The sequence below is a fragment of the Sapajus apella genome, unplaced genomic scaffold, assembly GCF_009761245.1.
Source record: "Sapajus apella isolate SASKATOON/1434 unplaced genomic scaffold, GSC_monkey_1.0 scaffold423, whole genome shotgun sequence".
NCBI lineage: Eukaryota > Metazoa > Chordata > Mammalia > Primates > Cebidae > Sapajus > Sapajus apella.
Window position 1 is genome coordinate 1 of NW_022437359.1, and position 27,862 is coordinate 27,862.

The window sequence follows — 27,862 nt, forward strand, 5'->3', positions numbered from 1 at the left end:
CGCAACAAAGAATTACCTAGCCCTAAATGTCTGTTGTGCTGAGGTCAGGAAATGGACAGAAATACAAACTGGCTTCTATTTAGACAACTTACATTAAATAAACTTCTGCCAAAGTTTAGGTAGCCTAAGAAGTTATGAATTGAAAATATCCAGACCTTTACAAGTAGTTGGCACCTGGCAGGTATACAGAACCACTGGATCACACAATCCCCAGAAGCAACACTCATACAGTGACAGAACTACTAAAGGAAATGGTGTGACCATCAATTTGGTGCTTAAAAATCATTCTTTAAAGCACTGCAATAATCCAACAATAAATGTTAGTTCATGTCTTTTATTAACTCAGTTATTTGTCTTCTGGTTTGTTGAAGCAGTAAGTCAGACAACATTTGCCACAATAATGTCTGTCAAAATGGCTTGCCATAAACACTCCAGCACCACATTCATCAGAAGGGCACTCTCGACGAAGGCGACTAATTTTGCCATTCTCATCCACCTGAAAAGTACACAAACTTGCTTTAAGATAATTTCACAACACATTCTGAAGTCTAATTTAACTGACTCAAAATATTTAAGTTTTTAGCTATATGATACTGGTAGTTTTAGTGCTTATAAACCAAAGCACCCTAAATTCTCACCAGTTATTACTACAGTGAAAACATTCAGAAGTCTTGGGACTTTTGAACATTAAAGGCCAGCTTTCCAAGTGGTCAACAAAGGTAAGACCTGAACCCAGACCTGACTTTAAACTCAGAGCCCTATTACATAAGCGATTTCAAATATCAAACAAAAACCCCAGAAAGTGTGAATTTCCCATTTCCAGAATACTTCATTTAAACAAAAGTGGGATAATGTTGGATGCTTAAGTCCAAGAAAATATTGACAAGTTACTATAAAGATTAAGTTTTCCAAATAAACCAAGACTTTGCTGACATTCTGTCCATCTCTTTAACTGGCTCACCTTATAGTATTTCAGAACCGCCAGCTTGACCTTCTTTCTCTTGTGCTTATTCTTCTTGGGAGTGGTGTAAGACTTCTTCTTCCTTTTCTTAGCACCACCACGAAGTCTCAACACAAGATGAAGAGTAGACTCCTGTTAATGGGAGAGAGAATGGAGCAAGCTTTCATGATTGCACTAAGAATGGGCACACCAACATCATGCATCGAATCTTGCCACCTCTATCCCAATAAAGTATCTGATTCTTAACTGTTTACAGGGAGATTAAAGAATGAATTGACTTACACCATGGGATGCAACTTGCAAAATACATGTGAGAAACTATGGCAGTGCTTCAAGTATCAGTACTGGAGTCACCTAAAAAATCTATTGCTAATCTAATCCCATTCTCCCCACTTGTGTCAAAATGTCCAGAAAACAATGCAGGCAGTGGCTCACGTCTGTAATCCCAGCACTGGGAGGCCACGGTGTGAAGATCACTTTAGCCCAGGAGTCTGAGACCAGCCTAGGCATGCGTGGAGGCATGTGCCATTAGCCCCAATTATAGGAGGCTGAGGTGGGAGGATCACCTGAGCCTGCAAGGTGAAGGTTGCAGTGACTGCACCACTCACTCCAACCTGGGTGACAGAGCCAGAGCCAGTCTCAAAAACAGTAGAATGAAATATTTCCAAAATAAGATTTTAAGAGGCTGCTCCTTCCCCCAGACAGACCTTCTGAATGTTGTAGTCAGACAAAGTACGTCCATCTTCCAGTTGCTTGCCAGCAAAGATCAGTCTTTGCTGATCAGGAGGAATTCCTAATGAGAAAAAAAACAACAAAAATTAAGTCACAGCACACCAAGCCTGATGTGCTCCAGATTTATAAGGTAACATCCCTTAATCAAATACATGAATAATAACGGCTGATAATAAGCCCTTACTACAGGACATAGTTCTCAATCTTTACACATCACATTTTACTGCATTTAATCTTAATGCCAATACTTGGCTGGGCGCCATGCCTCAGGCCTGTAATCCCAGCACTTTGGGAAGCCGAGGTGAGCAGATCACTTGAGGCCCGGAGTTTGAGAACAGCCTGGTCAACATGGTGAAACCCAGTCTCTACTAAAAACACGAAAAATTAACCGGGCGTGGTGGTGCACGCCTGTAAACCCTGCTACTCGGGAGCCTGAAGTTGCAGCGAGCCGAGACGCGCCACTGCACTCCAGCCTGGACGACAAAGCAGACTCTCCCTCACACCCAAAATAAAAAAGTGTCCGAATTCACACAAGTGAGATACACCTCAAGGATTCCAATCTAGGTACTGTGCTCCCGGATCATGAACATCTGTTTGTTGTGTTATTTCACAAGCATTACGCTTTGTCAATCTGACCCCTTCCCCCCTCACCAAGAGCAGACATGCCTAGCAGGTAGGTTAACGTCTTCATAGGTTAATTTTTCTTAACTACAAAATATTACTTACCTTCCTTATCCTGGATCTTGGCCTTTACATTTTCTATCGTATCCGAGGGTTCAACCTGTAAGTGTTAAAATGAAAGTAAGTTGGTTACACATTAAGCAACTACAGCAGAACTCGTTTAATTCACGTTGGTAATTACCACTGAACCGAACCGACGGCAGGGCTGAAAGCTACTCAAGGGAGCTGATTACCTATCCAGTGGGCAACCTCCCAAGTCTGCCCCGGAGAGCACCCTCAACTCCCCAGCCCAGGGCGGGCGGGGGCTGCAAGGCCACACGTGCTCGCTCCTGGCAGGCGCAGCTCCTCCGCTTTTAGCTAGTTAGCTACTGGCCCCAAACCCCTCGAGGAGCGAGAGGCCCAGCCTCTGGTCACCAAAAATCAGCTCTAGGCCTTTGCTCAGCAAAAGATCCTCATTTCAGGGCTTACATTTTAGAACCCAAATTCGTTCGGAATCATGGTCTAAGGCTTGGAAGGCAGCGCCAGTGCCAAAATCCACCTCAAGACCTTATTTGAACCTTAGCTTCCTCAGGACCACCTGGCCCGTACCTCGAGGGTGATGGTCTTCCCCGTAAGGGTTTTCACGAAAATCTGCATTTTGGTGGCGGCCCCACCTGAGGCTGAGGAAAAGAAAGAGACGGGTTAGGTCAGAGGACACAAATGTACGAGGCAAACGGCGCCGGCCCGAGAGCATGCGAACAGCAGACACTCACCGCAGATGGCGGATCGAAAAGGAAGAACGCCGCGCAGGCCCACGGGGTTTCCCAGCGCCCCAGCCGAAGGACCCACCCTTTAGGCGACCACACCATATGCCCGACTGCCGTCTCAGCGACTGTCCAACCTGGTGCCAGACTGGATCGTAAACCTTGTTTCTCCTCTCCCTAGCCTGGGCTTATTTCTCACTTTAGCCTTCGGAATGCTCCCGAAATGGTAGGTTTAAACAACGTAAAATATGTTTTAAAAAGGCTTTTCCCGCACAGTCAACTTGGCTAAGAGAGTCTTTAAAAGGAGGTGGGTCGAGAGGGGGCCCTCATTGGGGAAGAGGGAGGAAATGGAAGTGTGTTCTGGGAATTGTAGTTTTCCACTGCTTTCTTCTACCTTGGACTACTAGTCCCAAGATGCACTTCCACCTCCCAGATTCCCTAGTTACTATCGCTAAGCACTGGAGTTGGTGTTTGGAGAAAGGGATTCAGGTGAGAACCGGGGGGAGGATGAAGCGGAATAACGATTCCCGAGTGTGGGACCGGGCCGGAAGTGACTAGGAGGAAAGGTTAAGGGGCAGGCAAAGAGTGCGGGGCACGAAAGGTGTCCGTCACCCACTTGTAGAAACGATGAGGGGTACAGAATCAGTGATCTACCAGACGCTCCCTGGGCTTCCAAGGGAAAGGAATCTGCGTGACCTGCTCCAGGCAAACGGAAAAATAGGTGAAATCTTCGGAAGCGGGTGTTCAGCCCTTTCTTGCCTGTAGCCCCTCCCTGCTTTCAACCGCCAAGCCTCTCCCAGCCCCAGCCCAGAGAAGAGTCTGGGTCTGGTGTGTCACTCCTTAGTGTGACACGCTTTAGTATGTTGAAAATCTCAGGAGTTTTCAGATTTTCATATGAAGCCGCACGGAAAAGAAACTTGCAGAGTGATTATTTAGTTGTAGAATTTTCAATTTTGGGCATTGGAAGTGTTGGATCTGAGAGGAAGTTTTTGGAGTATGGATGGGGTGCTTTTCCGGCAAGGAGGCCAGTTAGAAGCAAGTTGCCCCTGTCCTTTCTGCACTCTACGAACCAGAGTCCTTTCTAATGTACCCTCTTAATATCTTCTGTATTTATTTCTTCATCCTTTGCCGCCTGCGACCCCATCCCCAAATTCAGACCTTAATTTTCCCTTGTAGGGGTTCAGTGTCTAACTCCTCTCTCCAGTCTTTCCTCCTTTCTAACCCACCTTGACTATTGGCTCCAAATACTCATTCTAAAAAGTAAAAGTGAGTGTGTTATTATTCTACTTAAAATATCTCACCTTCAGGATACAATACAAATTTCTTAGAATGACCTTCAGCCTCTGCCTTCCTTACAACCTAATCTGCTTAACACATTACATTTCAGTAAATCGAGCTAATTTAGTTTCCTGACTTTTGCTCTTCCCTGTTTTGGCATTTCTGAAGAATCCAATCGTTTCTTCTTGGAACATTTTTCATCCCATAGTCTGCCAACTAGTCTTTAACTTTACAACAAAATTTCCTAGAGCTGTTTGCACGCATTGTCTCCAGTCTTCCCCTTCCATTGTCTGAACACACTCCTGTCAGGCTTCTGTCCCCACCATTCTGATGGGATAGCTCTTGTGATGGTCACTGACGACCTCCATGTTACTAAATTCAATGGTCATTTCATCTTATTTGATCTGACAGCGGCATTTGACACAGTTGCTCATCCATCTCCCTTTGAAACCCTTCTTTTCTTTTTCTTTCTTTCTTTTTTTTTTTTTTTTTTTTGTGACAGAGTTTCGCTCTTGTTACCCAGGCTGGAGTGCAATGGCGCGATCTCGGCTCACCGCAACCTCCACCTCCTGGGTTCAGACAATTCTCCTGCCTCAGCCTCCTGAGTAGCTGGGATTACAGGCACGCGCTACCATGCCCAGCTAATTTTTTGTATTTTTAGTAGAGATGGGGTTTCACCATGTTGATCAGGATAGTCTCGATCTCTTGACCTCGTGATCCACCCGCCTCGGCCTCCCAAAGTGAAACCCTTTCTTTACCTGACTTCATCTCTTTCACTTTTTCCACCACCCTGGAGGTTCTTTTCCAGGCTCTTTTGCTGCCCCCTCTTGATCTGCCAGACCTCTAACCATGGAGTATCCTCAAGGCCCAGTCCTTGGGCCTCTGCTTTGTTAGCATTTTCTTGGTTATCATATTGTTTAATAACTTTTAAAGTATCCTCATATGCAAATGACTCATAAACTTATCTGTCACTCAGACCACTTAGCTCAGCTTCATATTCACATATCCAGCTATCTACTCAGCATCTCTAATGGACAGTCCCCAAACTCTTAATCTCATGAAATTGCTCTTCCCATCTGTACGTGGCAGTTTTCATTTCTCCAGCGACTGAGGCCAAAAACTTCATGGTCATCCTTGACTGCTCTTTTATATCCCCCGTTTTATCTACCTCGGCACATCTTGGCTTTATTTTCAAAATATGTGCAGAACCTTTCCCACTACCTCCATTGTTACACCCTGATTCAAGCCACCATCATCTTTTGCCTTGATTATTGCAATAGCCTCCTAACAGTACTTCCAGCTTTCACCCTTGCATCCTATAATCTGTTTTCCACAGAGCAACAAGAACAATTCTTTAAAATGTGAGTCAGCTGTTATTTTTCTGCACACAGGCCTTGAAGGGATTTGCATCTCACTCAGAGGAAAGCCTAAATTCCTACAAGTGAGACTGTTGCTCCAGCACTGGAACAAGTAGAGGCCACAGTCCAGTGTTGCTCCTCTTGCCAAGTCTGCCCAGAGAAAGGGACCTCTTTTACTAAACCACACGGAAGTCCCCCTTGGGCTGATAGTAGTTTTGCCCTCCAGGCCCTACATCCTACATAATCTGGCAGGTACCTCTCTGATCTCATCTCTTCTCTCCCATTCTCATTCTCTTCTAGCCCCATGGGCCCTCTTGCTGTTCCTCAGATGTGCTGTCCTACCCCAAGGCCTTTGGACTGGCTACTCTTTGCCTTAACTACTCTTCTCCCATGAATCTACATGACCTGCTATTTTCAGATTTCTGAAATGTCACCTTATCAGTGAGGTCTTTCATCTTTCCTGACTTATTGCTTTACGGAAAACAGTACCCTCCCACCTTTCTTAGTCTCTATCCCCCATACCTTGTTTTATTTTTCTTTGTATACCTTAACCCTCATCATATTATATTTCTGTATATTTTTTCTTTTTTTCTTTCTTTCTTTCTTTCTTTTTTTTTTTTTTTTTGAGAGAGTCTTCCTCTGTCTTCCAGGCTGGAGTGCAGCGGTGCAATCTTAGCCAACTGCAACTTCCGCCTCTCTGGTTCAAGTGATTCTCATATCTCAGCCACCTGAGTAGCTGGGATTACAGGTGTGAGCCACTGCGCCCAGCTAAGTTTTGTATTTTTTAATAGAGACTGGGTTTTGCCATGTTGGCCAGGCTGACCTCAAATTCCTAACCTCAAGTGATCCGCCCGCCTCAGCTTTCCAAAGTGCTGGGATTACAGGTGTGAGCTACCATGCCTGGCCTATTTTTTTCCCTTGTGTGTTCTCTGTCTCTACTTGAATGTAACCTCTATAAGACTAGGGACTTTGTTTTATTCAGTTCTGTATCTCCAGTATCTAGAATAATGGCAGACAAACAATTAGTGCCTTCCAAATACTGAGTAAATAAATGCAGCACAACTTAAGCATTGCCCCAGATTTTTTTTACTAGATATTTTCCCTGATGTTTCCTTGCCCCCTTCCACAGGCTAATGAGATGCCCCTCTGGCTTTCTGTGGCCTATTGTGCTCACCTCTGTCACACTGCCTTTTCTGCTCTGTAGAAGTGGCTCATTTACTAGACCTGAAACGCTTGTCTGGGAACCCTTGTGACTTGTCAACATATCCCTAAATATCTAATATGAATGAATGAATGATAATCTTAGTTGGTTTATGTAACTCAGTGGCATTTTGTAGATGCTAAGGAACAATCACCTTAGCTGTGTTCTGGTTTGAGAGTATCAAGTCCAGTGTCTTATGGACAGACTAGATTATTGTTCAGTGATTATTGGTTATTCGGCAAATATGTGTTTGCGTGCTGCTCTGCTAGGAACCGTATTATGCACTTGAATGCATGTGGTGGGGGAGGGTTAATAGGGAATGAGAACATTTTGTTTCCTGATCTTGTCAAGCTTACAGCCTAACAGACAGAATATAAACAGGAAGTCTGCAAGGCAGTGTGGCGGAAAGATAATACCATGATGGAGGAAGTGCATGGTATTATGGAGAACATAGCAATGGCATCTGACCAATTTTAAGGGAATCCAGGACAGCTTTCCTGAAACTGAAGAAAGATTAAAAGCCAAGTGAATCAAAGTGGTAGTATGTATGTGTTTTGGGGATTGGGGGTAATATAGAAGGATGTTCTGCAAGGAGGGGGAGAGAACTATGTAAGATCCTAAGGTAAGAGAGCAAGTTCATGGGAGTGGGGATGGGGATATGGGGCAAAGGATAGGGCCATGAAGAGAGTAAGTTTGGCTGGAGAACAAGAGTCCTTGGTTCCTGAAGGACACTAATAGGTCAGGTAAAGGAACTTGGATTTTATCCTAAGGGTAATACTGTAGGAAGCCACTGGTATCCAAATGTCACTACCCACCTCACTAATGATTACACCGGTTTCTTCCTCCTTTGACTTTCTTCTTTTACTATTTGAAATTATATTATTTATTTATAGTCTGTCTCCCCTATGAGATCATAAGCTGCAAGGAGCCAGGGATCTTATCTGTCTTACTGCTGAATTCCTAGCTGTGAAACACTGCCTGGTGCTTTGCTGACACTGAATAAATACTGGCTGAATAAAGGAATTAAAAATACAAAATTAAAAAAAAATTATTTCTCATTTAGGAAAACTTGATTCATTTATGGGTTATTCCTCCTGCTGGAACTACTTTATATTAATTTATAAATTGACTCCAGTTCATCAACATGAAGATAAATCTGGTCTTTTAAACTTCAGAATTATTTTGGTGTCTCCTCTTCTAGTATATGGCTATGGGCAGTATTTTTAGGCTATATATGTTATTTCAGATAACTAGATATCAGTTATATTGCCAGAACATGATACAATTGATGATTTAGACATTTATTTATCATGGCATTGTTTGTAATAGTGAAAATAGTAGCCGAGTGCAGTGGCTCATGCCAGTAGTTTCGGCACTTTGGGAGGCCAAAGTGGGCTGAGCACTTGAGGCCAGGAGTTTGAGACCAGCCTGGCCAACATGGTGAAACCCCATCTCTACTAAAATTATAAAAAATTAGCCAGATGTGGTGGCACACGCCTCTAGTTCCAGCTCCTTGGGAGGCTAAGGCAGGAGAATTGCTTGAATTCAGGAAGCGAAGGTTGCAGTGAGCCAAGCTCTGTAATCCCAGCACTTTGGGAGGCCAAGGCGGGCAGATCACTTGAGGTCAGGAGTTCAAGACCAGCCTGGCCAACATGGTATGAGCCACTGCACCCGGCCATGGTTTCTCTTTCTATTGTGAACCATTTATATAGTATTTCTTTACATGAATTAATCCATTCTACTCTTGCTGAACATTTGATTCTTTATTTTTTTTAAGTTTTAGATATTATGAATAAACCTTTACATGTCTTTTGGTGGCTATCCATTAATTTTCTTTGGTTATATTCTTGATTTCATTTTGGTTTAAATGTGTTAATATGCCTATAAAGACCACCTTTACAGAGGAAGTATAACACACTCATCATACCAGCAAGTAGTGGTAGAAAGCAGATGGGATGAAACACAGAGATTATGAGTGCCATTGAAAAGCCTTTAGTTATAGAAATATAAAGAAAATGTGCTATAAATAAAAACAAAAGCTCTAGGAAAATGCTACTTATGTAAGCTGGATGTGAGCCATGGCAGTGGATTCTGATATGAATAAAGTCCTATAGAATGCTGAATAAAGAAGACAAATAAATGATTATACTGTAATATTTGTGCTACTTCATTGATCATATTTCTGTTTGCCAGGTGTTATATATGGCTTTAATGTGAATGCAGGCAATGTTATCCAACAGTCAGCTGCTGTCAGTGAGTTTCCTTACAGAGAGACCATTGCAGCCACCTATGGTGCTCCATGGCCTCAACACAACATGACGTCTTCCCCTACATGCACCTGCTGGTGGCCTCTTAGGAGCTGCCCCACAGAAGGAGGTCATCCCTCTCAGTCACATCTGAGTAGCATTCACTCATGCCTCGGCCCTGAGGGGAACGCAGGGGTGACTGGCCAGGTCCCTGGCTGTGTCTGGCCTGGCATCTGCCTTTGGACTACCTTCTTGGCATAGCTCCCTGGGCCTGTGGCTGCTCCAAGCTGGGCTCCATCTCCCCTGAGCTGCAGTGCTGCTCCCAATGGTCTACAAACAAGGCTGGCATGGCAGCTCCCAGCTTAGCAGCATCCCGGTGCAGGCTGGCCTAGGAGCTCTGTGCAGGACGCTGCCCAATGACCCAGCCCTGGCTGCACTCACGTCCAAGAACCCAGCTGGCTGGGGGGCCTCTGGCAGAGCTTTCCTTTTCTTCAAGTCTTGCCGAATTCCTGGAGGAAAAGCACTAATGTTCTCCTGGACACAAGGGAGGCAGACTCTCTTGGAGTAGAATAAACCGCACTCCTTTCCAGTCTTCCTTTCCCAGCTTCTCCTGGACCAAGAACTCCTCCATGTGCCTCAAATAGTCCCTACAGCACCCTGCGGAGGCTCCTCCTGTCCTGGCCCATCTGGTCCCTCTGGCTGTTGATACAGCTCCCCTGTGTGCACATGACCCTGCGGCAGATGATCTGGGACTTCTCAGACTCCAAGATCACTCTGAGTACACTGGCCATGCAGCCTGCTGGAGAAACTGCGGTGTGAGCCTAGAATCCCAGGGATCTCCTTGTCGGAGGTGCAGGGATCCTTCATGACATAGCTTTCCTTCAGGAGGACCATCGACTGGGTGTCTGGGGGCTTCTGCCCCCCTTAGCTGTGCAGAGCTGTCAAGGCAGAGTTCACACTCAGACCCTCCCAGAGGATGCCACTCCGCATGGGACGCCATCCAGTTCCTTCTTTGACTATGGAATTAAGTACAACGTTATCAGCTGGCCCCTGGCTGTGACCTCTTGTCGCCTGAACTGAGGTGGTGTGTAAGGGCATATGCCAAGGGCTTTGCTGCTGGCTGACCCCAGATGCAACTCCAGGAAGCGTGGGTTACCAATGACTAACGGTTAGGATCGGTCAGGTGACTTACGCCTGTAATCCCAGCAGGTGTTTGGGAGGCCGAGGCGGGCAAATTGCCTGAGCTTAGGAGTTCGAGACCAGCCTGGGCAACATGGTGAAATCTTCGTCTCCACTAAAATATAAAAAATTAGCCGGGCGTGGTGGCGTGTGCCTGTAGTGCCAGCTACTTCGGAGGCTGAGGCAGGAGAATCGCTTGAACTGGGGAGACGGAGATTGCGCCACTGCAATACCGCCTGAGTGACAGAGCGATACTCTGTCTCAAACAAAAAAGTGCGTGAACCTGATCCCGCTTTTCTTCTGCCGCCAAGGGGCGGCGCCCTGTCAGCAGGGGCGGTTAAGTGGGTTCGAGGAGCTGGTGGTCCCCGCGAGCCTCGGCGCGCCCTTTCTCGCCCTCGCGCCGCGCGAGGTCAGGCAGGACCGTCCGCAAGGGCGACCACCCGCTCCTCCGTTGCGTCCCCAAAGCCGAGAGCACCGGCGTGGATCTCAGTCCCGGCGAGCGAGCGAGAGGCGCCTTGAGGTGGCGCGGGGCCAGCACAGCGCGCTCGCCCTTCCAGCGGTTCGTGATTCTTTATTGAAAGTAGTGTAACAGCTGCTTGAAAACTGTTCTCTGAAAAATACTGTTATTTTTGACATCATTGAGGGACAAATTTTAGCAGAACTCCTTACCTCTTTTTGCTTGGTACTTTAATATTAAAGATGAGAATTATAATAAAGTTTATTATTTATAGCTATTGTGTGCTGGATGAAACTAGGCCAGATAAGCGCCAGGGTCGTAAAGTATTTGACCTTGTTTGTGTCAAGAGGCTTACAAACTAGTTTTCCCACATGACACAAATAAATATAAAATACCAAACCTTCTATTAGAAAGCGTGAATTAGCGTAAGAGACCATCAGTTATACGATACATATGAGGAGTTCTGCATAGTTCGGAAGAGAAGAGCTCTTAGTTGACTGGTGTTTGGTATTTCTGTTGCGGCAGTGAAATAGCACAGACCTTTTAATACATAGGTTGACATATTTATCACAGAAACAGATGGGCAATTTTTTCTGAAATATACATTTTAGATCTACATTTGACTTAATTAAAAATGATTATATTAATTGCTGCTCTTTTTTTTCTTTCAGACTTATCAAAGATTTGACTTTGTTGCAAGAGCAGATCAATATTTAACTTTTCTCCAGTGAACAAGTGTGCGGATTGTCACCTATGTCAGTCCATCAAATAAGAAAACATGCAGTTCTCCCACCTATCATTTGCAGAAGTGACAAGGAATTTTTGGAAAGTATGCAAAGATACATAATCACAGAAACTGAAAGACTGGGCTGTAATGAGGAAGGACCTGCTGATGAATATTACATCATATACCGAAATGTTTTTGACAAGGTATCATAATGCTCTTAAGACAATTAAGTTTTCATGAAGAGAGCAATGATCAGTCTTGACAACCAACATTCCTGCCGTAGTGTCACCACTGTTTGAGTGATCACATTCCATTTGCCGATTTTGAGAAGTTCATCTAATTTCTCAGAAAGGCATGAATGGGAAAAATACAATTCTAGATTTGTGTTTCCTGACTGTGAATGAGTGTTTCATTATTTTAGCTTGAGACCAGATTGTAAGTTTTCTTTATATATTTTTTAAAGACAGGGTTTCACTCTACCACCCAGGCTGGAGTATAGTGGCACACTCATAGCTCATTGCAATCTCAAACGCCTGGACTCAAGTGATCCTCCTGCCTCAGCCTCCTGTATTAGGACTACAGGCTTGTGTCACCACTCCTGACGAATTTTTTTAACTTTCAGTAGAGAGAAGATCTCTATGTTGCTCAGGCTGGTCTTGCACACCTGGCCTCAAGTGATCCTTCTATCTTGGCCTCCCAAAGTGCTGGGATTACAGGCACGAACTACCGGCGCCTAGCCCAGATTCTCAGTTTTTGATCAACTGCCTGACTGTATGCACCCTCTGATAATAATTTTGACCTTTTCATCTCAGAGTATCTGATTTATTAGGATTTGGGCTGCAAGTAGGAACATGGTACTTCCTTGTTATTTTGAGCTTGTGGTATCGTTAAATTATTGGTTAAGATTTGATCTAACATTAAATTGAGGTTCCTTGTAGATTGGAGCTCTATCTAGAACTATCTAGTTATGGTTTATAAGGAATTAGACTGGACTTAATGTTGGAAATATGGAGATCAGCTTACAAAATGCTGTGACTTTGTGGAACATATTTGATTTTGCTTTTTAAGGTTTTAGAAATACCTATTATCCTTCTAAACAATTGCAGTTTTTCCACCTCTCCTAATTTATTTATGCAACTCTTTTTTCCCACCCCATCCCTAGAAGATACCCTGACATTTAAATAAGTGAAATCAGCATCTTTCCTTTTTGTCAGAGGAATTACTTACCTTAAGACTTCAGTAAACTCTTAGTCTCTGAGAAAAACAGCCACAGGCAAAATAGAAACTTAGTCTTTTGTTTGATTTTTAAACATTACACACTATGACCCTTATTTCTCCTCTAAATAAAAACCTAATGCCTCACGCTAAGGGAAAGTGAGCATAAGGTAATGATATATACCTACCAGTAGAATAAGGAAAGTTAATACATATCCATAGGAGTATAAAATAGAGAAGCAGAGTCTTTCCTTCCTTTTACATCATACAGAAAATCTGTCTTTTAGAATTGGTACATTGGCAGATTAGCTTCATTTTATATGCTGTTATGATCAATGATACTGCTTTTGTTTTAGTTATTAAGGAATGTATTGAATGAATGAATGTTTAAATAAAGGTAATGCATTGAATAGGTTTTATAACTATCAAGAGTCATGCTGTGACTCTACCTGTGTGAAATTAGCAAAGGAAAGTCATAACTGTAACGTGTTTATCTTTGCATGCTCAAGTGCTAACACTTGTCAGTATTTTTCTTACATGAAGAGCTGTCTGCTTTACATTAATGTAGTTATAGTAAAGTCATTTTGGAGGTATTGTTGGTAAATTTAATTCCTAGAGAAAACATACAATGTTAAATAGAAAATAATATTGACATCTATAATCCATGTTTCTTTTCTCCTGGTGAGAGGAAAAAATTTCCATTTGTGCTATTTGCACATTGCATAATTGTAAATTTTACATTGTAAAGAATTCTGTTTTTCAGGACTGAAAGGGGATCTAGAAATGGAAATCATTTGATACTTTGAGAAGCTTTTCTTCTAGCTTCTTAATAACAGATAATTTACCTCTTTCCTTTCCACATTATTTTAGCACATTGTTAATGAACTATTAATGACTATCTTCTTTAATCTTCTTGATCTTAGAAGGAACTAGTTGGGCAGAAGATAAAAGTGTCAGCTTGCATCTCTGGGTACTTGGAATCAGGGAACAAATGCCAAATTGTGTTTAAAATCAAAGAGAGATAGTTTAACCTGGAGAATCATACCTGAATCAAAGTAAGGAGGTCTTGAGATTCATAACAACAGTTGGGGGTGGATTGTAGGATGAGCCAAAAACCTAGTAAGCAAAGAAGACCAAAGCTCCGAAGAATGAGCTTCTTTAGAAATGGATGACTTTTTGGGCTGGCTGCAGTAGCTCATGCCCGTAATCTCAGAATTTTGGGAGGCTTGGTAGGAGAATTGCTTGAGGCCAAGAGTTTGAGACCAGCCTGGGCAACATAGCAAGACTCTGTCTGTACCAAAAAAGAAAAAGGGGGCAGAGATATGGAGGTAGCTGGACTCTGTAAAGCAGCTGATGTTTTGTGTTCCTATAGCATATTGTACAGGTAGTTCAGATCCATATGCAGGAGCTGAGGTGGAATGAAAACCATTCCTCTTCTCCCTGAGACCCCTGTACCTGGTATGTATAGCTATGGTCATTTTCTTGGATTTTATAGCAACCTTAATGCAGTGGTCTCAAACTTAAATGCCTGTAGAAGCCAGCAAGGTAATATAAAAGAGTTAAGTGGGCTGGCTATTAGAGAACAAGGAATGGTGGGGATTGTGGTAAAATGAAAAACCAACTTAATTGAAAGCTCCAGCTATTATTGCCATTAAGGAATAGGGGTTCCATGTTGGAAGATTTTTCAGAGAGTTTTCAAGAGAAGCTGAAAATGTGGTTTTGGGATGAAGTTTCCTAAATTTTAAAATATTTTGTTGGTTAAGCAAAATTGCCAGTTCTATTCAACCTATGGTGTGTCAGTTTGCATCTTCTACTTTAGCGTGTTTTCTGTGCATTCTTAAAGGTTCCCATGAGTGCTCTTCTGAAATCTGTTTCTTCTAGCAAACAGACTTTGGAGCTGATCGTGATACCACTGCATATTTATTATCTACTCATTAATGTATCTGAGTTGTCTTAGATTGTTGGAGTGCACCCTGTTGCTCCTGGCCACAGATTGGAAAAGCCACAGATTGATAACCTCTATTTTGTCAAAGTTTCTTGATTTGGGTGGATAAGTAGTATGGTCATGTCATAAAGACCACCAGGATCACCAACTCAAATATCCTCTCCTGGCACTTGCCAGGAGATCAATAATCTTTTTATATCATTTGTTGATCGACCAGATGCCTTCCTAGATACTTTTTCTAGATATTGCCTAGGTAAAGAAAGCCAGTGGAGGATACCAGAGGCTAGAAATGTAGCAGGAATAGAAAGCATAATTGCAGCTTTCAGAGAAAATTAGGGATTGATCTTGTCTATTCTCCATATTCATCAATCCCTTCTGAAATCTTTATGTGCAGAATTTGGAAACCACACATTATTTATAACTTTTCTGTTTTTATTTTTTGGCTTATTTAAAAATATTTCCTTATTTTTACATGGGTAATGCATATATAAGATTAACAAAAAATAAATGACTAAATAAACCAGTAAAGGAGATTGTATAATGGAAAGTCTGGCCCTTCTCATCTCAGATTCTATTTCTCCTGTCCTTCTCTACAGGCACCCACTGTGTCTGTTTTCTTCTGTTATCTTTCCAGAGATGTTTTTTTGTGCTGAAACACCATTTGACGCCATGAATGTAGAGTGATGAGGGATTTTTTTACAGTTGCACATGAAATCCTGGGAATAGAAATGCAATTAGATATTGAGAATATTGATGAATCAATAGGAGCTGATTCATTTGAAAAATAAGGAGGTGAAGAGAATCCAGGATTTTAAGGTTTAAATGAAGTTAGAGACTAGATTTGGAGGGAGTAAGAGAAGACACAGAATTATATTTAAAAGATTCAGAACTGGGAAAATTAGAACTGATATTATTTTTAACTGAAATCTTATGTATGTGTTCATACGAAGTAGAACAAAAATCTGGTCTTTTTTTCCCTCTAATATTTAAACTCTGCAGTATCTGTTGTAATCATCCACAAAGCGCACATATTTAGTAAATTTTGCCTTTAGTGTCCAGTTATGTTTGAGCTTGCTGTAAAGTTTTTAGATTTCGAATTGCTAATCATGTTTCATTAAAAAAATAATAATCTGTAATGGCTGGGCACGGTGGCTCATGCCTGTACTCCCAGCACTTTGGGAGGCCAAGGCGGGTGGATCACAAGGTCAGGAGTTCGAGACCAGCCTGACCAATATGGTGAAACCCCATCTCTTAAAAAAAAAAAAAATCTGTAATGTTATTTGTAAGACTTTCAATCTATGGTCTTCTAGAAAAAAAATCAATACCATAGGCAAAAAAATAATATTTCAGGTAATTGAGCATGCCACTGCATACAAATCCATTCTTACTTCAATCAAAAAAGAATATGATGCCTTTATTGAGACAATAAAGAAAAGCCAAAGAACTGCAGTCTGTCTTCATGGAAAACTTAAAAGTTTGGCAGCAGAGCCTACAGCGTTGGTATATCACAGGAAAAGAACAATCCAACTTGAAGCAAAGTAAGTATTTTAGTAACTAGTCCAAAAGATTATAGTTGTAGCTTGGTTATAGCAACTAGCCAGTGTAATTCTAGCCAGCGGTTCTTAGTCTTACTGAATTTCCATTTTATTTAAATGCTATATTTTTATGTTACCTCCTCTTAGTAACTTGAAATTACTGTATTGTTTACTTATTTCAATTAAAAAACATTACTTTTGCTTGAGAACTTTTATGGTACCTGTTAGTATAATTTTTTTTTTTTGAGACAAGGTTTCACTCTTGCCCAGGGTGGAGTGCAATGGCGAAATCTTGGCTCACTGCAACCTCTGCCTCCTGGTCTCAAGCAATTGTCCTGCCTCAGCCTCCTGAATAGCTGGGACTACAGGTGCATGCCATCATGACCGGCTAATTTTTTTTTAATATTAAAAATAGAGATGGGGTCTCACTTATGTTGCCCAGGCTGGTCTCAAACTGCTGAGTCCAAGCAATCCTCCTGCCTCGGCCTCCCAAAGTACTAGGATTACAGGTGTGAACCACTCTGCCCAGCCAAAAGGCAAGAGTGGGCAAATGTAGTCTTTTTTTTTTTTTTTTTTGAGACAGAGTCTCACCCTGTCACCCAGGCTGGAGTGCAATGGCACGATCTCTGCTCACTACAACTTTCACCTCCTGGGTTCAAGCAATTCTCCTGCCTCAGCCTGCTGAGTAGCTGGGATTGCAGGTGCATACCGTCACGCCTGGCTAATTTTTTGTATTTTTAGTAGAGACCGGGTTTCACCATGTTGGCCAGGTTGGTCTCAGACTCCTGACCTTGTGATCCGCCTGCCTCGGCCTCCCAAAGTGCTGGGATTACAGGAATGAGCCACTGTGCCCGACCTGTAGTCTTAGTCCTTTTGTCTGTTTGAAGCAGAGTCTTGCTCTGTTGCCCTGGCTGGAGTTCAGTAACCTGATCTTGGCCCACTGCAACCTCTGCCTCCCAGGCACAAGTGATCCTCCTGTCTCAGCCTCCCAAGTAGCTGAGACTACAGGCACAAGCTACCATGCCTGGTTAATTTTTGTATTTTTTGTAGAGATGGAATTTTGCTATGTCAGGCTAATTTTTGTATTTTCTGTAGAGATGGGGTCTTGCCATGTTGCCCAGGCTGGTCTCCAACTTGTGAGGTCAAGTGATCTGCATGCCTCAGCCTCCCAAAGTGCTGGGATTGCAGGCATGAGCCACCACGCCTGGCCCTCTTAGTATAATTGAAGGCACACTGTTGTATCATAAAATGAGGATCTTTGTGGGATGACTCACACCTGTAATCCCAGTACTTTGAGATGCCAAGGGAGGATTTCTTGAGCCCATAAATTTGAGATAAGCTGGGCAACATAGTGAGGCCCTGTCCTTACAAAAAAGGTAAAAACAAATTAGCTGAGTATGGTCCAAGTTGCTTGGGAGGCTGAGGTGGGAGGATTGCTTGAGCCGGAGAGATGGGGACTGTAGTGAGCCATGATTGAACCAATGCACTGCAGCCTGGGTGACAGAGTGAGACCCCGTCTCAAGAAAAAAAAAAAAAGGAATAAAATAAAATAAATAAGGGATACAGGTAATCGCCCTAAGTAATTTCCTCCATGGAAGATTTAATAGTACAATTTCATGAGTACTATCTGAATTAGAGCACTTAATCCTGTTATTCACAAAGGTAAGTAACCGACTGGGAGAGGATAAGATGCTCAATCTTGTTGAGTAGTCTTTTATTTTCAGTGTTACATTTGGGAAATGATGAGTAAAGTATTTTTATAGATAATTTTAAGTCAATACTTTGAAAACTATGCAAAGTTTGTCCTCCATTTCTGTTAATATGGCTGACTAGATGTTGAGATAGACCCTCCTATTGGGGAAAAATACTACATAATATATTTTTTAAAAAATCTTTCTAAAAGCATCAGAAAGTCAAAATCAGGACAAAATCTAACAGAAGACAAGAGATAAGCAGAGCACTAAAACTGCTCTGGCCCTGAGAACATTTTTTAAAAAACGAATGACCATAATTTTCAGTTTTTACTATGGCATACAGAATAAAAAGCAAAGCCCAGGATCACTCCACATGATATAGTCTATTGGGAAACACTCACCATGTGAAGCTAGGAAGGTAAAAGGCTATATATGCCATCATAGGGTGAACCAGGGGTAAACTGCTCCACCCCTGGGACTGCAAGGAAAATTGCCGTTTACTGAGCTGATTGCTGATGAGTACACAGTTTATTTTGGGGGCAATGAAACGTTCTGGAATTAGTGGTTGTAGTTGCACAACTATACTAAAAAATTCCTTGAATTAATACACTTTACGAGAATGATTCTCAAGGTATGTTAATTGTATCTCAATAAAGCTATTATAAAAAGATACAGAGGACACAGTGAGAAGGTCATATTATTATGTCTAATCACAGCTCTACAATGAAGAGACTATGGGACACAGATAATATTTAAAGAAATAATGGCTGTGAGTTTTCTGGAACTGGTGAACAACGCCAATTCATAGATTCAACAAACCCAAAGAATCCCAAGTATGATAAATGCTAGGAAATACTCAACAAGGTTCATTTTAGCGAAGTTGTCAAAAATAGAGATCATAAAGTAGCAACAAATAGAGATCATAAAGAGCAACAATTAGATACCTTCTTATCCATGGGGTAACGTGTATCAGAACTTCTTTCCTTTTTATGGCTGAATAATACTCCATTGTATGTATATACTATATTTCGTTTATCCATTCATCTGTTTTTGGACACTTGGGATTGTTTCCATTTTTGGCTATGTGAATAATGCCACTCTGAAAATTCATGTACGAGTATCTGCTTTCAGTTTCTTTTGAAAGTCTGCTTATTTTTAACATATCTTCCATTTATAAGCACAAATTTATTTGGAATAAAGCCAGTGAATATTTTATGTCCACAGTCCTTTCATAAATCCTGCAAGCTCTTTACTCTGAGCCATCAATAGTTGCCAAGAACGCTATATAATAGTCCGAAGTAGCCAGCAGTTATCTACTGACAAGCTTGTTCTTAATTCGCCAAAAACCCTGTGACATTTATATATTGACAAAAATTCGCTTCCCGATCAAATTTTACTCAGGCTCCCCTGAACCCTTTTCAACTAGGCCTGACTTTCAGACTTACACATTTTCATCTCTGCACCATTCAGTTTTAGCAAGAATCCTGTGAAGTAAGTTTAGTCAGAACACACCATCCTTGATACGTGATCCCCCAACCACCCTCCAGGTGATGTCTAGTTACTGTGGCCTGCCTTCAGCAAGAATCCTGGTAGGTCAATTTATCCAGAATCTCTCCTCTATTCTGATGTTTCCTTTTAGTAACTTGTCATGCTCTGACCCCACCCTGCTCTTTAGCTATAAATTCATACTCGCCCATGTCGCATTCAGGCTGAGTCTAATCATTCTCCATTGTTGTAGTTCCTATACCTATCACCATGGCCCCTCCTGTAAAAAATCTTCCTTACCATACTTTAACACGTGTCATCAATAATTTTTCTGTAAGTGTGTATTTTAATATGTTATTTCCCCCTTGGGCCAACATAACTAGGAAGAAAACTTCAAATAATGCTTAAGAGAAGTTTATACTACCTTTTGGTCTTTAAAATTTCCATTTCTGGATAAACTTTGTTTTATCTCAGTATAATGCTGTCTTTCCTTTAGCTCTAAGATCAGAATCACTGTAGTGGACTGAATAACGATTCTCAAAGACATCAGGTCCTAATCCCTGGAACCCCTAAATGTTAACCTTATTTGGAAAAAGGGTCTTTGTAGATGTGATTAAAGATTTTGAGGCTGGGCATGGTGTCTCATGCCTGTAATCCCAGCACTTTGGGGGGCCAAGGTGGGTGGATCACCTGGTCGTAAATTCAAGACCAGCCTGGCCAACATGGTGAAGCCCCATCTTTTACATAATTAATTAATTAATTTTAAAAAAGATTTTGAGATAGGGAGGTTATAAAAGTAAGCCCTAAATACAATCATAAATGTCCTAATAAGAGGGAAACAGGAGCTTTGCTACTTGAAGAGGAGAAGGCAGTATGACCATAAAGGCAGAGACTGAAGTGATGAAGTCAGAATGCTTGCAGCCCCAAGGCTGGAAAAATCAAGGAACAGATTCTGAAGGAGGCGTGGCTCTGCCAACACTTTGATTTTGGTCCAGTGATACTGGTTTTGAATTTCTACCTTCCAGAATTGTAAAAGAATACACTTCTGTTGTTTGAAGTCACCAAGGTAGTGGTGATTTGTTACAATTGCCACAGCAAAGTAATATAATTACTTATGAAAATAATTTTTAAATTAGAAAAGTAATTTTCTACTAAAGAGAATAGATAGATAGCATTTTGTGGTCATATTATGATTAGCGTGAATTTCCAATACGGTTCAGAATCATAGTATGAGATTTTATCGATGCTCAGAAAGAAAATTGTTCCTCATTTGTGAGGCTAGGTAACTTTTCGAGGGCATTGCACTTAGTCTATAATGCTTCAAAATAATGTAACGATTTAACCTGTTTTACTTTAGATTTTGTGGTTCAAGAATCAAGTTAGTTGAAAGACATAATGAAGGCTTTCTGTTTTCTAGAATGAGGATTATTGAAAATAATTCCTCAAAGATTCAATCTCAAATACATAAAATCAAGCAGCATAGGGCAGAGTATGACACGAAAGAAGCAAAATATTGTCCTTTCTCCAAAGATCCTTCAAAGCCTATTCCAGGTATTGTATTTTCTTTACAATATTTGAGAGAAATCCTATTTCCAAATTTTACCTAAGCCATACGTTAATATAAATATGTATCTGATGTGCGTGCATCTTGAAAGTGTGTTATACACATAATTTTAGTCAGGACTCTAGGTGGATTCAAGGGAATGGAAAAACAAACTCTTAAAGACTGAGTTTAAGTCTGCTGGGTTATATAAAGTGTAATGCAGTGGCTCCTGAAATGTGGTTCCCATATCAAAGTCAACAACATCACCTAAAGGTGTCTTAGAAATGCAAATTCATGGGTCCCATCAGATCAGAGACTTAACTGTGTCAGAAACTCGATGGGTGAAGTTCAGCAGTGTCTTAACTAGTCCTCAAGGTTTTTCTTTTCTTTTCTTTTCTTTTCTTTTCTTTTCTTTTCTTTTCTTTTCTTTCTTTTCTTTTCTTTTCTTTTCTTTTTCTTTTCTTTTCTTTTCTTCTTTTTTGAGACCCAATCTCTCTCGGTCACCCAGGCTGGAGTGTGGAGTGTGGTGGCGCAATCTTTGCTCACAGCAACCTCCATCTCCAAGGTTCGAATGACTCTCATGCCTTGGCCTCCCAAGTAGCTGGGATTACAAGCACGGGCCACCACACCCAGCTAATTTTTGTGTTTTTAGTTGAGATGGGGTTTCGCCATGTTGGCCAGACTTGTCTCAATTTCTTGGGCTCTAGCGATCCACCCACCTCAGCCTCCCAAAGTGCTGGGATTACAGGCGTGAACTACTGTGCCTGGCCGCTTCAGGTTTTTTGGATGCTCTTTAAAGTTTGAGAACCCTTGGTATAATATAAGGAAAACTGTAGTGTATTAAGTTCTGGTGGATATTGTTGATTCATGTTGATGTCAGCATTCTCTGCTTCCACATCTTCAGTATAATACTGTTACCACATTTTAAGAAATTGTAGTATGTCCTGGAATTCATCTAGGATAGTGAGAGGTTTTTACAATGAGTGGATAGAGGAATTACAAATATTCATCTGGGAAAAAGAAAGACTTTGAGAATAGATAATAGTATTCCAAACTCTTAACGATTTTGGCTAGTGTTTATTCTGAGGCAGGATTAATAGGTAGAAATTTTGGGAAACCAGATTTGGTCTCAGTGGAAGAAGCTGTGTTCTGAAGTAATTAGCTTTGCTGTGCTAGAGGATTTCAACTGTGGTTGAATAATTATCTGTGTTTCATAAAAGTAGGGACTAGATTCACTTTCTTTCTCTCTTTTTTTTTTTTTTTTTTTTTTTTTTGAGACGGAGTCTCGCTCTCTTACCCAGGCTAGAGTGCAACGGCATGATCTCAGCTCCCTGCAACCTCTGCCTCCTGGGTTCAAGCAATTCTTCTGCCTCAGCCTCTCAAGTAGCTGAGATTACAGGTGCCCACCACCATACCTGGCTAATTTTTGTATTTTTAGTAGAGGCGGGGTTTCACCATATTGGCCAGGCTGGTCTCAAACTCCTGATCTTGGGATCCTCCCTCCTTGGTCTTCCAAAGTGCTGGGATTACAGGCATGAGCCACTGCGCCTGGCCTAGATTCACTTTCAAATATAAATTGTGACTAGCAAATGACAAATAAGATACATATTAATAAGTACAGTATAACTGACAAATTGACTCAGTGTTGAGAAGATTGAGGGTAAGGGACTGGTTAAAATCAAGTAGCATCAATCCAGGAAAGTTTTTGGAGGAGGAGTATTTTGTGGTATGTCCTAAAGTCAACAATTGGCCCAAATGAGAAAGGAAGATGTTTAGGGCTTGGCACAGTGGCTCACACCTGTAATCCTAGCACTTTGGGATGCTGAGTTGAGAGGATCTCTTGAGCCCAGGAGTTTGAGATCAACCTGGACAGACACTGTAAGAGCCTCTCTCTCTCTCTATGTTTTTTTTTTTTTAAAGGCATTTGAAGAGAGAGAGAAAGTTATGAATAATAAGCAGAGGGGACAGTGAGAGAGGACTGAAGCTTTAGATTGCATTTACATTTTGTGTTGGAAATAATAAACTGATTACTCTGAGGTTAGCTGTAATAGAGTAATGGGAGATTTGTTTAGAGAGAAATCTGTTGACAAATCCTGAATTGTTAGGCAGAAGCTCTTGGTGTTATTGACTTATAGTGATATTTAGGGGTCTTCAGGCTGTATTAATGAATCACTAAAAAAATTGTTTTGAGATGCTAAGGTTTGTGTGTTCTCAGACAGTCTTCACTGAATCTTCATTGACAATCTTTAAAACAGCTAATCTGAGGCCAGGTGTGGTGGCTCACGTCTGTAATCCCAACACTTTGGGAGGCCGAGGTGGGTGAATCACCTGAGGTCAGGAGTTTGAGACCAGCCTGGCCAACATAGTGAAACTCTGTCTCTATTAAAAATACAAAAATTAGCCAGGCATGGTGGCAGGCGCCTGTAGTCCCAGCTACTAGGGAGGCTGAGGCAGGAGAATCGCTTGAACCTGGGAGGTGGAGGTTGAAGTGAGCTGAGATCGCACAACTGCACTCTAGCCTGGGAGACAGAGCAAGATGCCAACTCAAAAAAAATAAAAAGTAAAAAAATAAATAAATAAACTTCTAGCCTGGCCTGGCACAGTGGCTCACACCTATAATCCCAGCACTTTGGTAGGCTGAAGTGGGCAGATTGCTTGAGCCCAGGAGTTTAAGACTAGCCTGAGCAACATAGCAAGACCCTGTCCCTATACAGTCAATCAATCAGTCAACCAACCAACCAACCAACCTGCTAGCCATTTACAAATTTATGCTAATTTTACATATGTTCATTAAGCTACAAGTACATACTATGGTTTCTTAACACAGTGAACTATCTTGCTAAGACTTGCTCTTTGAACACAGGAGTCCCACACATGGCTTAGACTGCTTGATTTCTTCCCTTTTCCCACAGGCATGACTGTCCAGGAATCCGTCAATCTAGATGCTCTCACTGAATACATGAAACATCTTGAAGACAAATATGCAGAAATTAAACAAACTATGTTGATAAAATATGTACCAGCTCAGAGGAAGGCTGATTTAGATGAAGAAATGATTGTGTTAGTAAAACGGCGAGATGTAGCTGAAAATCTGAACAAAAAATTACAGTTTAGGTATGGAAGTTGATTATATGTTTTTAAAGTTTGGAGCTTTTATTTGTGTTTATTCTAATATTCCACCATTTGATTTTAGGTTCAGTATGTTATTGATTTTTTTTTTTTAATCTTTATAGTCATCAAAGACTGCAGATAATTTCACAGGCACTTACTTCATGGATAACATCTGACATGAGCACCCCATTTCAAGATTTTGTGGAGCAAATTCAGAAAACCAAATGTTTACAAGGTAGATTATCTATAGTTTTACATTAGTATGGATAATGGAAGACATTTTTTTTTCCCTAGAAAGTTAGAATGGGGTTTTCTTAGGCTGAATTTAAAGAAAGCAAAAACATACTTCAGCTAGTTCTCTGTTACCCTATGGGTTTCTTCCTTCAACAGCTAACAGGTAGTTAGTAAAGAACAGACTTGGTGAGCCAAAGACAGAATGCCTGAAAATGTACCTCAAGATAAAGAGGGAAGGGACAGGGAGGCCACTAAGTTTTGGAAGAGGTTGATGCTGTTAGGAACCATAGCAACAAGTTGTTGGTATTAAACACATGTATGTTTGTTATTTTCTATTGATAAGTAACCTTAAATATCTTTCAGTGGTACTTCCAATATTTACAGGTGACCAAGGCGTTGTTGAAGAACTACTGAAAGATGATCCACACAGGGCAAAAGAAGCTGAAATGACGCTTCACTACATTGAAAGGCAAATATTTTTAAAGCTTTAATTTTCCATGTTAAAGTGACCATATTTACTGTTTATTTTGTATTTTGGCTCATCAAAATAAGTCATAGTCTCTAGCTTTCTTATCTTTATGAATTAGAAAACAAACTAGAATTATATTTTTTCATAGATTCTTTGTGAAAAAAATACCAGATTGGGAATCTAGGAGATTTTTCAGAGGAGATAAGAGGATTATAATGTTGATATGTTTTATTTATACAGGTTAAGCATTCCTAATCCAAAAATTTGAGATCTGAAATGCTCCAAAATCTGAAAAATTTTGAGGGCTGACACGAGATACTGATGCCTCTGTTTTCTGATGGATCAGTATACACAAACTTTATTTCATGCACAAACTTATCAGAAATATTGTATAAAATTACCTTCAGGCTATGTGTATATGGTGTATATGAACCATAAATTTTGTGTTTAGATTTGGGTCCCATCCCCAAGATACCTCATTATGTATATGTGTATATTCCAAAACATGAAAAAATCTGAAATCCAAAACACTTATGGTCCCAAATAAGGGAAACTCAACCTGTATTTTTCTTACATTTCCTGGCTGTCAACCTGATGTTACAAAGTGTTTTTGAGAATGTCTTCCTTGCTGAAACCGTATTTGGAGAGGAAAAAAAAAATGTATTCCTGATTCAGATGATTCTAGCCAATTCAGTCCTTTTTTTCTCATTATTTCTATCCCATGACTTATTAAGAAGGTGTATTTCTCCCTAACAGTTAAGTTATTATGTATGGTATATAATAGAAGATTAAAGAGATCTGAGACTATATTCTTTTTTATACTTTGTTTTACTTTTTATCAAATATTTCAAGTATACATAAAAATACAGAGAGTAACACTAACAAAATGAACACCCATGTGTCAACTGTTTACCAGCTTTGCAGGAAATTAACATATTGCCATATTTACTTCAGCCCTTTTTGTAGAAGTTTGTTGGCGTCCCGCTGTGTACCATCCCTCCTATCTTCAATCCCTTTTCCCTCCTTGTCTCCTCACATAGCTGTTCCCCTGGTGTTTAACATGTCCTTAGATTTTTAAACATTTTTAATATATAGTAAGACTTATTCTTTAAGAGGTTAATTCATAGGCTATGAGGCTTATCTGTGATGAACATATGTAATATTCCTGGTCTTATATGTTGAACAATTTTTAGCTGTTATTTCAGTTGTTGGTATGGTAAAAAGAGGGGGGTAAAGATAATTTTGGAGAGGTCAGAAAAGCTTGTGTTATTTCCTTGTACTGTAATGCTTCTCTAAGTCTAACAGTTTGATATGAGAGAAAAACCCTGGTTGAAATAGACAGTTTTATGTATTTTGTTTCATATTACTTTAGTGGGTTTTCCCCCTGGAGTTCCACATTTGTTTGCAACACTAAGTAACTTCTGTTTGTCATATTTTTATTAATTGTGAGGTAAGGACTGATTTGAAGATCTTTTGCCATAGGAAGAGGAGTAGAGGCTTAAGTTATTGTAACTATTATCTTCCCTTCTTGTGTTAATCTTTGATTGGGAGCCTATTGCCTGGCAGAACAACATAGGCTTCTGAATGCCAAGGACACCTCTTGTTCTCCAATTGAGCAACTTTTATGTCCAATTAATATTTCCTCGAGGCTGTGTTTCTAAGCAGATTGCCCTTCTTTCCCCTGATACCAGGACTTTTTCATGTGGAGATGATATGAAGGGAAAAAATCTGAGTTAATAATAAATTCAAGTTCTATTCTCTATGGCTCACTGTAAGTGCTATAGGAATAAAGTATAGGATCATGTTCAAAGTCAGCTAGCAATTGAGAGTTTTATTCTGAGACTTTAAAAAAAAAACCAACAGAATATTAGAGAAATATTTCAAAGAACATCTTATAGAGTGGATGATTCTAATTATAGTTTATTAGAATTCCTTTTTGTTTTGTGGTTATCGTTATGCCACTATATTTAGTCTGTATTAAACATTTGTAATCTGTCTTTTCTTTTTCTTTGTGTCATTATAATGCATTATAAAATGTGATGGCTATAGATTTAATGAATTAATCTCACTTGGTGAATATGAAAAGGCAGCTAGTTATGCAGCCAACAGTCCTAGAAGAATTCTTCGAAACATTGGTACAGTGAATACATTTAAGGGTAAGCATTTCTCTCTGAACCTTATATATGTATGCACATTTACTACTTTTTCTGTCATAGAATGGAAAAAGCACTAAACTGGGAGACTAAAGATTTAGGCCCCAGCCCAATCTCTACCATTTACTCAGTTTGCTTAACAGTAATACTAAGGGGTTTGATTAAATTTCCTAAATTGTATTATGAACGATTTTAAGTATATAGAAAAGTATGGAGGAACATTAACACCCATGTACTCACTCTTACGATTTAATAAATGTTAGTGTTTTGTCAAATTTGCTCCACATTCCTTTAAAACAGCTTTCTTGTGGTAAAATTGTCATAATACAAAAAATTGTACATATTAAAGTATTTAGTAAGATTTTTTTTTTTTTTTTTTTTTTTGAGACAGAGTTTCACTCTTGTTGCCCAGGTTGGAGTTCAGTGTACAGTCTTGGCTCACTGCAACCACAACCTCCACCTCCCGGGTTGAAGCAATTCTCCCCCAGCCCCGCCTCCCAAGTACCTGGGACTACAGGTGTGTACCACCATGCCCAGCTAATTTTTTTATATTTTTAGTAGAGATGGGGTTTCACCATGTTGGCCAGGCTGGTCTCAAACTCCTGACCTCGGGTAACCCTCCTGCTTTGGCTTCCCATAGCACCTGGCCCAATTTGGTAAGTTTTGACATATGTATACAACCATGAGATTATCACTCAAAAGTTCCCTCATGCCCCTCTGTATCCCTCTCTTCCCACTACTTCCTAGTTCTCTCACCCTTTCCTCTCCGACAGCCTCTCCTTCCCCCAGTCTACAGGCAAACACTAGTGTGCTTTTAGTCACAATAGATTAGTTTGCATTTTCTAGAGTTTTATGCAAATTGAATCATACAGTAAGTATTCTTTTTGACTGACTTCTTGTACTCAGCATAACTAT

General features: G+C 40.6%; 2 protein-coding genes across 6 annotated transcripts in view; one reads left to right on the plus strand and one right to left on the minus strand.

Annotated features, from left to right (window-relative positions):
• Positions 1–318: 318 nt before the first annotated feature.
• On the minus strand, positions 319–3,345 carry LOC116545890 (ubiquitin-40S ribosomal protein S27a). Its single transcript, XM_032272303.1, has 6 exons — positions 3,127–3,345; positions 2,963–3,033; positions 2,420–2,474; positions 1,669–1,754; positions 962–1,093; positions 319–496 (listed from the first exon to the last, which is right to left on the minus strand). The coding sequence occupies exons 2-6, from the start codon at positions 3,008–3,010 to the stop codon at positions 347–349; spliced, it is 471 nt and encodes a 156-aa protein (XP_032128194.1). The 5' UTR covers positions 3,011–3,033; positions 3,127–3,345; the 3' UTR covers positions 319–346.
• A 130-nt stretch (positions 3,346–3,475) lies between these two features.
• Positions 3,476–27,862, plus strand: part of LOC116545888 (clathrin heavy chain linker domain-containing protein 1) — a 47,393-nt gene continuing 23,006 nt past the window's right edge. The window contains exons 1-8 of one of the 5 annotated variants that reach the window (XM_032272298.1): positions 3,476–3,606; positions 11,508–11,766; positions 16,074–16,261; positions 20,855–20,988; positions 23,893–24,094; positions 24,214–24,326; positions 24,689–24,794; positions 26,844–26,950. In XM_032272298.1, coding sequence (XP_032128189.1) covers positions 11,590–11,766; positions 16,074–16,261; positions 20,855–20,988; positions 23,893–24,094; positions 24,214–24,326; positions 24,689–24,794; positions 26,844–26,950 — 1,027 coding nt within the window. In that variant the 5' untranslated portion in view covers positions 3,476–3,606; positions 11,508–11,589. The remainder of the gene's footprint in view (positions 3,607–11,507; positions 11,767–16,073; positions 16,262–20,854; positions 20,989–23,892; positions 24,095–24,213; positions 24,327–24,688; positions 24,795–26,843; positions 26,951–27,862) is intronic. The other 4 variants (XM_032272299.1, XM_032272300.1, XM_032272301.1 and 1 more) reach the window with 4 other exon arrangements.

Coding starts and splice junctions, on each gene's coding strand:
- LOC116545890 (XM_032272303.1), bottom strand. CDS start 3,010: ATGCAGATTTTCGTGAAAACCCTTACGGGGAAGACCATCACCCTCGAG. Junction 2,475..2,962: donor GGAAGACCATCACCCTCGAG/GTACGGGCCAGG, acceptor TAACACTTACAG/GTTGAACCCTCGGATACGAT. Junction 1,094..1,668: donor CTGACTACAACATTCAGAAG/GTCTGTCTGGGG, acceptor TCCCATTAACAG/GAGTCTACTCTTCATCTTGT.